The sequence below is a fragment of the Coloeus monedula genome, assembly GCF_965178545.1.
Source record: "Coloeus monedula genome assembly, chromosome: 3".
NCBI lineage: Eukaryota > Metazoa > Chordata > Aves > Passeriformes > Corvidae > Coloeus > Coloeus monedula.
Window position 1 is genome coordinate 68,611,188 of NC_138783.1, and position 12,921 is coordinate 68,624,108.

The window sequence follows — 12,921 nt, forward strand, 5'->3', positions numbered from 1 at the left end:
CTGAACTGCTCAGCGTTGCATGAGGGCAGTGTATGAGAAATGCATGAGCATTTTAGTATTGCTTTTATTAAGAAATCTGCTCTTGAATTTAAGGGGGGGGAACACCCTGTATGTGTTTAAAATGGAGTTGAACTTCTTTGTAGTTGTAAGTACATTTCTACTATTAAAACATTGACAGACAAAAGAAAGATTCTTTCAAAATTCAGAGCGAAGTTTTGATACTGGGAGACTTTATCTAGGCTCCTTAAATAAAAGCACTTTTCCTAGTTAAAAACTTTCCTTGATTTCAGTGGTGGTTGACCTTGGCTGGACATCAGATGCCCACCAGGCTGCTCTGTCACTCTACTTCTTTGCAGGCCAGGGCTGGGAGAAAATAAGATAAAAAAAATAATGTGTCAAGATAAAGGCAGTTCAGTAAAGCAGAAGCTTCAAATGAAAACAGGAAAAAACAAAAGATTTATTCTCTACTTTCCATCAGCAGGGGATGTCCAGACACTTCTTGGGAAGCAAGTCTTCAGTATGTGTAGTGGTTGGCCCGGAAGACAAATGTTACAATAATTAATGCCTGCCCCCTTTTCCTCCTCCTTTCTCTTAGCTTTTATTGCTGAGCAGACCTCATATGGTACAGAATACCCCTTTGGTCAGTTTGGGCCGCCTGTCCTGGCTGTGTTCCCTCTCAAGACCTTGCCCACCCCCATCCTCCTGCTGAGGGGGTTGAGAGAGGGCACTGATGCTGTGCCAGCGCTGCTCAGCAGCAGCCAAAGCACTGGGGTGTTATCAGCACCTTTCCAGCTACCAATGCAAAGCTCAGCACTGTGAGGGGCTGCTGTGGGGAAATGAGCTCCATCTCAGCCAGACCCAATACACCTTTTTAGAGCAGGTCTCTAGAAAAGTTAAGAACATATAATAGGAGGGGAAAAAAAATTGAAAATACTGTCCTGAAATGTTCTGTACAAATCTGATAAATTACAGTTGATGTGGCAAATTTTTAAGACAAGCTAGAAGCATGCTTTTGTTTAGTAATGTTGACTTTTCCTCAATCCATGTCATTTTCTCTTCCACCTCATCTATTCTTTTAGTATCTCTGCTTGCCTTAGGTTTTGCTGCCTTTTATATGTCAAACTAATCTCCTGATTCTATGAATCTTTCGTACAAATTTCTCAAATTTGAAAACATGCACTTTGCTTTCTCCCATTTACTTTCTAGATCAGACTAAAGTTCCTGTTCTTTAAAGAAAAGACCAGGAAATACCTCTTTAGAGCAGCATACTGCTGAATAATCCCTCTTACTTATGGATTTAAAAGGAGATTTGTATAAACACTCTGTATCCAGATACTCTGATCCTTGATAGAGCCTATCTCTGAATTCCACCTTCTTGCTTGACATTCTCCCATGCAAAATCAGATGCTATTGTGCTGCAGCTTGGAATTGTACCTCACCTGACCTTTAAGTATTCCAGTTATGGTTGCAGATACAGAGGTAATAAGTTCAAGACAGCTTGTCTACCATGGCAGCAGAGTAGAAAAATACATAATGCAATGCTTGGCAAAGCAACTTCTTGTCCATTTTTGTGCCAGCATTTAAGACAGTCCCTCAGCACCTTTCTCATGGAAATTGTTTTTCATTGTTCTGGGCAAGGGATACCTTGAGCTAAATTAGCTGTGTGTGTTCAGCTGTGAAACTCCAGAGCATTTCAAGTACTGTAAACTTGCTGCAGTATATTGGGTATGAATAGAGATGTCACTGTTTTGTGAGAAAGAGTCAGAAATAATCTTGATAAAAACTTGTGATCATTATTCCTATGGTCTTTGTTTTAGTTGTAGTACTTCAACCGAGACCCAAACGCCTTTTACAGTCCTACAGGGTGTATTTGCCCAAGCACATCCCATGCTTCAAAACGGAAGTTACAGACATCTGATCTACTCAATAGCAATTGCATCACTTTTTTCCTTTTACTTCAGAATTTATTGAATCTAAACCATACTAGTATTCTGTTGTGTAATCTTCTTTTTTGGATATGTTTTTCTTTGGCTTCTTGTAATTCCTTGTAAGTAAATTTGTATAGTTAAACCTCTAAGGCTTTTTCTTCTCTTAACACTGCAGCTGCTTTTGACATGATCTTTCAGTTGGATGTATCTGAAATTTTTTATTCCTGAAGGTTCTGCAAAATTGTCTTTTCCCTATCAGTCTTCAGTACTCTTCTTCCATAACCTGAGAGACTCCTGATGCCAGTTTCTTGACTTAACACCAAGTGTGGGTTTTTTTCCCCTTTCCCAGTCACTACCTGTATTGCAAAGCATTCTAGTAAACTGTTTGTGAGGCTTCTTGCTTTCCTTCTTGCTTTCAAAAGCAAGTGTAAGGGAATAATAAAAATACAAGATACTGTTGGAAGAAATTTCCTGAAAATTGTCATGTAACATTGAATCTGCTTTTGTAATGTGGTCTTTCATAAATAAATTTTAAGTGGGGTGTGGTGAGGCTTGTTCAGTGGATCCATGAGAGTAAAACCATTTTTTTTTCCCAGTTGTAAGTTTGTCCCAGAAATGAAGCTTTGGGGAGAAGAAACTAGTTGCAAATCAAATTTGATGAACAGTCTTGTTTTGACGTAGCACCATTTCAAGATCAAAGGATTTCAAATGCATGAAAACTGAATACCAACTTTTAGATTGGGATAATGTTCTAAGTGCATTGCAAGATAAACTGTACAGGTGATGAAATATACTTTATTAGACAGGCTGATATGATTGGGCAAACAGTGATACGGGGTGTACCATTGAGCTTCTGAAGGTTAGTACAACAACTAGAAAGACTGGTTTAGTTCATGAGGAGAGGGCAGCATGCAGTGGTGAAAGGTAAAACTAAGGGAATTTCTTAGTACAAGGAGTAGGAAGGGTTATCATTTATATTGTAAAAACTTTGGGAAGTGCCATTTTAATTAGTGATTTGAAATCTGTTAGTGAAGAGAAGAGAGGAAGAAATGTAGAGGTTCTGTTTCAATAGCGTGAACTAATGGGTATTGACCTGAGACAGTCAATTAAAATCGATTTCTCACAAAGGTCAACTTGTTTATTATTCAATTTGAATGTCCGGGTTAGGAGAGAAGGCAGTCAAATCCTCTGAAAAATTGGGACTCTGATATTTAAGTGCTTTTAATGTGGTATCCAAAATTAGAGGGCAGACAACCTTGGCTGTCTCTTTTGTGTGTGAGACTGGGTATTCATGAAGATATTCTGTATTAATATCATTGAGTGCTACCTTAGTTCCTTAGGAAAAAGTTATATTTTAGCTGATGTTCTCAGAACCAACCCTTTGAGCACTGAACTTCTTGTATTTTTCTTCTTTAAATCTGTTTCAAGACTTCTGGTTTTTATCTTTCAGCATGTTTTTAGGTTGGAGAGATAAATTGGAAAAATTATATCTACTGACCCATACTACCAAAACTTACTTCTTACTTCTTATACTATGATTGCAACCATAACATAAGCTTCTGTAAGCTACTCAAGGTGCTGGTATTTGTCCTCTTTCTGTCTTTGCTGGATAGTAGAGAAGTATAAATTTTATGCACTCAGCATGACGGCTCTTCAGAAGACTTGAAAAATGAGTCTTGAATCCCATGGGTTAGTTCCAAGTCCTGATTAGACAATCCCCTTATTTAGACTCCTGTGTCTTTTTCTTTCCTTGTGGTTCATACATATATGTGGTCCTTCAAATGTGCTTTCTCCTTTTGCACACTGACTGGGCTTTTAAGTGAAAAGTCTAGAGGAACCGTTCATCTCAACACTTGATTGATGTCTGTGTTACTGTGGTCTTTGACATGACGGGTAATCAAGAGAAAATCCTCTGTAACTGTTCTAAGCAATACTACATAGTGATGAACAGGCAGGCAGACTTTTTAAAGTTATGCTCCTTATTCTTTTAAACATTGACATAGACACTTTGTTAGAAACTTGAAAACATGGCCAAAGGTGTAGCTTTCCAAGGAGGCCACAAAAGACATGTCTCTGGAGCTGACATTCCCTCTTTTTTCCATTCCTTTGAAATTTAAAATCTTCTGGTTCAAGTGTTAGAATTTCTAGAGCTTCCCAGTGAAATGGAAATTGGCCTGACTTTTCATGTGGTATCTGTGTGTGTGAGTGTGTTTGCACACATATGGATGTGTTGGGAGTTTTTTCCCTAAGGATGGGAGGGGTGGAGGGATTTTGAATCAGATTCATCACACTGGGAAAGTTTAATCCAGTTACTTGTTTGCCTAAGTTATAAGCAACAGATTTTATAATACAAAGTTTTAGGTCATTGTGACTATTCAGACCCTATTGTTTCTCAGTGCTTATGATTATGCAAATATTTTTCTGTCAAAAATTACTGAAATCCTAATTTTTCAAGAAATGTAACAAATCAACTTTACTGCTATCTAGATTAGATTAAAAGAAATATCAATGGAAGGAAACAGCCTACGTTAGAACATATCGCAGAAAACTTAATAATGGCTTTCGTTCTCTCTGAGGTTGGGGAATTAAAAACACAACATTTCTCACGGTCTATGGCAATAGCACAATGAAAGCATGTTATTTAGATTAGTCATGTACAAAAACTCAGCAGGATTCTATAGGAGTCTGCCTCTAAGTAAACTTTATGAAAAGTCAATCATGCTTTTTTTGATGAGTTCCTTATCCATCTTCTTTCTATATATAGACTCAGCATTCCAGGCATGCCAATTGTGTCTCTCTAGAGAAAGGTTGTTTATTAGAATCAGACAAAGAACATAACCCCCAAAATGGTCAAAAGGGCAACTATATCTTGTTCTAAATGTGGTCAAAATCAAATCCTGAACATCTCAAAGTCCCCTGAAGTAGTGATGTACTCTTCTACTTCATGTCACTTTGAGCCCAGGTAGAGTATGTTCTTTAAATTGTAAAGCCACTTCCATCCTAAAGTGCAACTAACTGGCAGTGGTCTTTCGCCTAACCCTGAAGTTTCTTAAACCCTGATTTGTTAGTTGGTATGTTTAGTGGATTAGTGAACAGCGGTGAAGTCGTATGTCTATGAAGGGAATTAGGTGACAATGTGGGATTTGACAAGGATGCTCAGCCTTGCCTGCCTACACACTTTTGTAGCACTACAGTTTAGATGTCTGTAAAAAGTTGGGTGATCAATAGCAATAACAACAAGGTGCCATTGGATGTTACCTACTGTCTTGTGTGATTTTATGGAAACCTGTGGTCCTTTGAAGTTTGCAGCTGGGGTAGTCAAGTTCTTGAGGCTGCTTGGCTTTGCTAAATCCTGGCTCTGTTTGGCCTTCTGTGAAACAAAGTTATCATAGGCTATTTTACTTAGACTGCTTGAATTTCTGGTGGAAAGATCCTCTTGCCCCTTTGATAGATGCCTCACCTTCAGTGACCAGAATGCCTTTTCTCCATTCTAGGCTCTCTGAAACAGTGATGAAACAGGGTATTTGGGCCTTTCACACTTTTAACTGGTCATGGAGATAAATCTCAAATGAAAGCGAGGGGAAGTTGTGTGGTTTTTTGTTTTATTTTTCTTTTTTTCTCTTTCTTGAGCTTGCTACATAGAATTTCTGTAAGCTGTTAGCAGTTCTTCCACAGTGCTTTGTTCTTTTGCCTTCTTGATATATTGAAGGACTTGTGGTGACTTCTTGTCCTTCACTCTGTTCTTCTGGTTATTTGCCAAATTTCTTCAATTTATATCATCTTTTAAAGTCTCTTCTCGTGGCCATCATCAAAAAGGAAATTTTGAACCCAGTCTTGAAAAGATGATACGACTTTGAGGTCCTAAAACTTATTTTACACTCTAACCTGTTTCTAGCAAGTTTTTACATTTTTAGAATCTTTTAGGAAATTCATGTAAGCCTAGCAGTAATTAAAAGATGAAAGAAAATGGTATGAAATAGATTTTCAGACAAGTCAGATTCTTAATAATGAAGAAAAACTGAAGTCTTTTTCCCATTTGCTCAGAATGGTATCATCTTAAATTGTGGATCAAAGTTCAGATGCAGACTGGACAGACTGATAAGGAATTAACACCATCAATTGCTATTGAACACAATAGTGGTGATAGAGCTTTTGGCTCAAAAGTGATGACAGAACTTTTGGCTCACAAGTTCAAACACCACTGCTCAGTGGGTGCTGGGAAGGTGTGTTGGTGGAGCACCACGCTGTGCATGCCCAGCAATCTTCTGCAAAAGCTTTTGCTTGCTGTAGTTTCCAGCACAGCAAAAAAAACCTACTGGCCTAGGCAGATCTTTACTAATAGTAACCATTTTTTATGTCATGTCCCTTGGTGCTGTCGCTGTACTTCAGTCCTTAGGGGATATGATGAGTATGATACTACTTTGAAAATTCAGTCTGGGCACCTCTGGTTATTTTCTTTCGTCCCCATCTAAGATGTGTTTGCTTTGACTGCCTCTGAAAGAAGAACTGGTTAACTGGGGTTGGTTTATGCGGGAAAAATTATTTTGACCAAGTGAATATTTTCAGTTTTAAAATGTTAGAGGTTTAGAGTTGAGCCCTGCATCATTGTGTTATGGGAGATAGGTTAGTGAAGGATGTTGTTTATATGAAAGTCTATTTTTGATGTTTATGTATTTGAGCTGATTTTACTTTTAATTCAGTAATGAAAAATAAAGCTTTTATGTAGAGCTATAATCAGAAATACTTCCAGATACTCCACTGCATGGATTCTTACTGATACATGCAGTTTCTTTATATGCCAAAATGTTCCTCACTTGACTTCTGCCATTCTGTATAGATCCAGAATGTGCTTCCCAATTGTGATTTCTTTTGTCCAGTTGTTTTGGATATTATGATGATACGTGCTCATTAATCATATATGTATAAGAGTTTTAGTAAACACAATTTCTTTTTGTCTTGTTTTGTCTTGCAGGCACCAAGTATAGATGAAAAAGTAGATCTTCACTTTATTGCATTAGTTAATGTAGGTGGTCATCTCTATGAATTGGGTAAGAACACTTTCTATGCATTCTCCATTTGTTTGAAACAAATACAAGTAGTGATGCTGTTAACTGTGAAAAGTTTCAGGGAGATTTCTTGATGTTATTATGTAGGGCTTAGGTTCTTTTTAGCTGCATCTTAACTCTCTGGGGATTTCTGTCAAACAACTGCAGCCTTCTTCCCATTGTTTTGGGTTTTTTTTTTTTTATTCTCCTTCCGTCAACTCCATCCTATTAAGACAAAATGGTACAGAATACTAGACTGCCTCAAAACATCATTTTTCGGCATTTATCAGGACAGGAAGCAAGAAGAATGAATAAACACTCAAAATTTCACAGGACATTCGTTATATTTATGTTCCTGGATTGCTTGTGGAAGTATTAAATCAACTGTGTGCCACTTCAGAAATGTTAGCTAAAGTATGTCATCAGGGTATTAAGAGATATTAATATTCTGCAACTCATTTGTAATAGTCTTGTCATGTTTTTCCTCTACTTTTTGTGGTCAATAGACAGTTAACTGTACAACAGTAGTCCTTATTTTTTGAACCACAGCTATCTTTTCCCTCTTCAGATTGTGTAGCACTTAGTTTTGCTCAGATATTCTCTAATGACTCCAGTCTTAAATATGTTGCTGAGCAACTAGGTTTTCCAGCAGGCTCTTCAGAAAATCAGCAAGCAGATCAGCATTTAAAAACTGCAAGGCACTGGTATTTCCTAGCATAATTTTTGCAGTATTTTATGGTTATATGATTTTCATCTTTTGAAAATCAGCATGTAATTAAGCAATGCCCTTAACAGGTGGTAACTTATCACAACATGGGGCATAAGCAGTATATAAGAAGTGCTTATGTTAATATTAAGTTGATCTAAGCGATATTACCAGAGATAAGTCATAACCAATAGGCACACATTTTTGTGTTTTATGCCCCTGTGTATCTGTCAGTGGACTAGATCAAAAAGTTAAGAACTGTAGAATGCAATATAAATATTTTATGGCTCTAAATTTCAAGGCATAAGGGATGACTTGCTCTTTTTTCAGTTGTGTGCTACTATTTCCATGATACATTTTCATTGTCCGTTAATTTATGCTGATTAACAAGCAGACTACATACTATGATGACCATATTTACCTATTTTCTGTAGGTATGATGCAAGAGAACCCCCATTTGAATTTTTTCTTTAAAAAAATTAGAAAAAGAAGAGGCATTTAGCTCTGCTGTGCAGTGGAATGCTAGTAGTACTACTTCTTTTGTTCTTAAAATAACTTCTCTCCATACCAGCGGAAGGAAGCAAAAAAATCCCCAACCTAAAAGTAGGAAAATGGAAGAAGGTTTTTCAATTGATTCACTGGCTTCAGACAGTGTGGGCAGCATGTGGGCTTTGGTGTGCTAAGGAAGCACATGGATATTAAATGTTTATGATGTTTTTGTCATAGAAAACACATTATTTATAGGCGCATGAAATTAAAATGTTGTTCTGCCATATGGACATAAAAAAAGCCCAAAAATTGAGGTGAACTTAGCTTGCAACAGTGCAGGGCATTCAGTTCTGTTTTCCTGGCATTTTCTGAGGGTTTTGCCTTGTAACTTCAGTCATGGTAGTTACAGTAATGAACAACATCTTGTTCATGTAAATCCATAAGTTTTCTAACATCATATCTATTTTTAGTTATGGAAAATGTAGTTTGGAAGTGTTGTCAACTTTGATGGCATCTTTGGGGAGGGAAAAGCCTTTCACAGGGAAGACAGAACCAAAAGTGGTTTAGCAAATACAGGTATCCTGTCACAGGTTTTCATACTGTTAACCCTTTGCAAGTAACCTGAAGCATATTTATATGAATGAAGTTATTTTTAAAATGCTGAGAATGACAAGCATTATTCTATTGGAAATGCAAGAAAAAAGTAACTATAGCAACCCTTCTTAAATGCCATGAAAGTGCTTAATACTTAGAGCTGTTGGGTTTGTTTGCTAATTTATTTTAAATGACAGAAACATTTTCAGTGATGCCAGACTCTTCAGAATGGTGGGTTTGTTGCTTTGGTCTACTGTGGAGTCCCTGATCACAGCTGTCAAACACCACAGACATAGAGCTGTCTGTCTGCGTAAATCCATCAAATGTTGCTGAAATTTTTCTACTCTACTTGAAAAACTGAAGTACTACACCAGCATTAAAACAATAGCAACTTACAGCCTTTAAGTTTTCAAATTAAATATTGAAAAATATTTCATCGTTTTAATTGGATTATTTTTTAAAAGTAAGAGACTGTATATAATGATACTGGTACAAGCAGTCAGCAGTGGAGAGACCAGGGAAGAGCTAGCTGCATGTGTGGCCTTTATGAAAAATGAGATAGCATTTTTGAAAGTGAAGTACAAAAAAATCTGTGTAAATAGTTTTAACTGGAAGAATGAAGCTTTTATAATTTTATAAATGTGTTGTTCAATCCCACTTTGTCTTTCAACAGATGGGCGCAAGCCATTTCCAATAAACCATGGGGAAACCAGTGACGATTCTTTTTTAGAGGTAGGGATAGAGAGCCTTCTTAATAAATGGTGTTATACAAAATTCTTGCTGTATTTCCGCAAAATTTATAAAATAGATACATGAAAATACCTATACAAGTCTAGCTATATTTATGGTTGGATGAGGAATAGAGTGAGTGGAATGGTGAGGCAAAATTCGGTTTACTCAGTTTTGAAAAGAGATATTTTGGAACACTCACGTTGTGGCTCCAGATGAAAGTATTGTATCATAAGAAATGTCAGAAGGGTTGACTATGACAGAAGATCAGACTGACTTATCTTCTGTGCTTAGATTTTCATACACTCCTGCTCCTTTCAAATAGTACGTGTAACAAGGTAGCAGATTGGAAACTTAAAATTTTTCATTCTCTTTCCTTTGGTTTAGTTATAGTTTGATAGGTGTCAGGCTAGACAGAAGCTGATTTCCTTTGTGACCCTTGCTAATAATCATTCTTCTCCGCTTTCACATCTTCTTTTGGGTGCTACTTTGTGTCATGAGCTGAGAAATGAATTGGAAAGGGATACACTGAGTTGGGAGAATAAACTGTCGTCCCCACAGAATGTGCAAAGTTGAAGTTGAGAGAAGGCAGTGCATAGATCTGACTTTTATGATATCCAGACTGGATTAGCATTAAAAAATGAAGAAACCAGAGAAACTAAAACAAACAAAACCCAAAACGATTTTATAGTTTAGAAGCACAGACTAACGTCTGTTAAGTTTGCAAACAATTTGTGCCTGCTTGGACAGGGGAAGAAATTGGATAAAGCTTTCCTTATTTCCTATGTTCCTTTTCCCTGTTTTACTGATAACATGTGTTCTCCAGATTGCACCCTAAAGCTAGACTAGATGAAGGAATTACTTAAAATCTTTCAATTACTCCGCCCAGCTTAGATTCATCTTGAAACAAAGGAAAAATTTCTGAAGGCAGCAGTACTAGTTAAGGCAAGCTTCAGAGATGCATTTAGAAAGTCAGAGAAGCAACATATCTGCTGCACAGAGTAATACTCAGTCACAAAAATCATCATTGCTGAGGTCCTGCATAAAACTTTTGCTCTTTTAGGCCGCCCATATGAGCACTGTAAGTAATCTTGAATAGTGGTAACTTACATCAGAAATACAGTTTATGTAGGCTTGTCACACTATTTAGTAAACCTTTATGTAAAAATCCATTTTGAGCATAGTTTGGATAAAGCATATCTTCATATTTCAGTTGTGTTTTGTTTGGTTTTTTTGTAATAAATATGATTTATACTGTTTTTCATTTTGGTTTTTTTTTTGTACTGTTTTTCCCCTAGGATGCAATAGAAGTTTGCAAGAAATTCATGGAACGTGACCCAGAAGAATTAAGATTTAATGCAATTGCACTGTCTGCAGCTTAAAAGCCTTTTCCAGTGAGGCTACTCTCTTGCAATGTATTGTAAGAATAAAACTGTTGCCATATGTTAATAGTACAAATTTTGATACTTCCCTAACATTCTTGACTAATTGTAGCATACATGGAATAAACTTTGCATTTGTCCTTGCTATATTTTGCTGCTTGTTCCTACAGCAACTTTGGTTATTTCTATACAGGCATGCATTTTGTGCAAGATTTCTATGTGGTGGGTTTTTTTTCCTTCCACCCCCTTAAAAGTTTTGGGAATTACTGTCTGTGATATGTCCTCGTAATAATGATGAGCTACTTCAGAGCAGGATTATCATTTGTGTCATGCACAGGTAACATTCTGAGTGGAGTATGTGGTGTGGTAATGGGTGAACACTGGGAATATGAGGCTATCTCCATCTTTTATTTATAATGGTGCAAGAATATTATAAGAACTTCTTCAGGTGACTCAAATGACAAAGACATTTTTTCAGTGCATTATTTATAAATAAATATATTGAAGAAAAAAGGCAGAAAAAGGACTATTCTTACTGTTGGTGAGAACTAACATTTTAAAATTATCTTAATGTTTACATTTTGAATAAAACTTCACTGTGTTTCTCAAGTCCAATAAATTGTCAAAAAACTTTAGTTAAACCAATGTTTGCTATTTGTATATATGGAAAAATGACGTGGATTTTTTCCTCCTGAAAAGGCGCATTAACTAATTCAAATGGTAGGACTGTGGAGGGCACACACAGGTGAATACAGCAGTAGTACCTCACCTAACTGAAATAAATGATAGAAAAGTGATGCTGGTTGCAATGAAGTTTTGTTCAGCAACAACAGAAAGAGACTGGAGATTTTAAGGTAGCTATGATGGTTATATACTTTTCTCCCCTGTAGGAATATCTATTGTGAGTTTGTCAGGTGGCATTACTGAATGCTGTGTGATACCCTTCCCCTGTGCCATCCCTCCCACTCCACCCACTGTTCTTAAGGTACTGTTGACCATTTTCTGTACCTGAATAGTAACACTGTGGTTGTTTGGGGTTTGGTTTTCTTGGTTTGGTTTGGTTTTGGGTTCAGTTTTTTGGCTAAGCAGTCTTAACACTTTAGGATTCTTGTGAAGGTTGGTTTGTGTTAATGTGCATGTTTTTGACGTTCCAGAAAAATACTCCTTATTCACTCCTTTAAAGTGGAATAATTTAGGTTTGCTTCCAATCAAACCCACTGCCAAAGGAAACTGAGCCCTCCGCGTCCCAGAGGATGCTTTCATTCTCTATCAATTGTCTTTGCAGTAAAAATGAATGGGATTATTCCAGAAGCACTCTGGCAGAGTCTTCCTTCTTTATAGAAAAGAAGGAGGCGTGGGAGTCTGTCTTATCACTTAAGAACATCTCTTGCACTCTAAGGAAAAAGTTGGAGTGTCTGTCTAAAACATGTCACCTGGAGAGTCCAGTAACAACATTCTGTTTTCTGTAAGTGAGCTGATTGGAAAAGCAAGGGAGAAGAATGACACTAATGAGCTTCCATTTTTGAAGCTTTTGCTTTTTTACACCAATAAAATGCAGTATCATTAAGACTTGCTTTTTGTTGCCATGCTCATTAGTAAAGCCCTGAAACTTGCTTTTAAATAAAAATCAGAGGCTTTAGTAACCAAACCAGCTGTGTTGTCTTCTTGCTAATATCAAACAAAGGTTGAAAAATCAAACAAAGGTTGTCACCACTGAATTGGGATATTGCATATTTTAAGCTAATGGTGACTTAGAGGATTATCTTTCAAGTAAGCCATAGTTAATATAGATAAGGGCCTTTTAGGATAGGGAGGAGGGTGAGGAAAGAGAGGAAGTGCAGTTCAAAGCTGTTAAACTAGCTGCATCAATTGTCTGCTCTAGGGAAATAGTCTCATCATATATGCTCTTCAATGTTTAGAACAATTCAGTGGGTTTAAGTAATGTATGGTGTGTCTGTTTTTGTGCAACTGTTTATTGCAAAATCCCTTCAGAAGTGGAGCTCCTTGTTGAGTACAAGGACTGATTAGATAAATTCAGGACAAAGGAT

General features: G+C 36.9%; 1 protein-coding gene across 1 annotated transcript in view; it reads left to right on the forward strand.

Annotated features, from left to right (window-relative positions):
• The window catches only part of UCHL3 (ubiquitin C-terminal hydrolase L3), a 43,143-nt gene extending 31,801 nt beyond the window's left edge, over positions 1 to 11,342 (forward strand). Inside the window, exons 7-9 of the mRNA XM_082278205.1 lie at positions 6,901 to 6,976; positions 9,436 to 9,494; positions 10,790 to 11,342. Coding sequence (XP_082134331.1) covers positions 6,901 to 6,976; positions 9,436 to 9,494; positions 10,790 to 10,873 — 219 coding nt within the window. The 3' untranslated portion in view covers positions 10,874 to 11,342. The remainder of the gene's footprint in view (positions 1 to 6,900; positions 6,977 to 9,435; positions 9,495 to 10,789) is intronic.
• Positions 11,343 to 12,921: the final 1,579 nt, after the last annotated feature.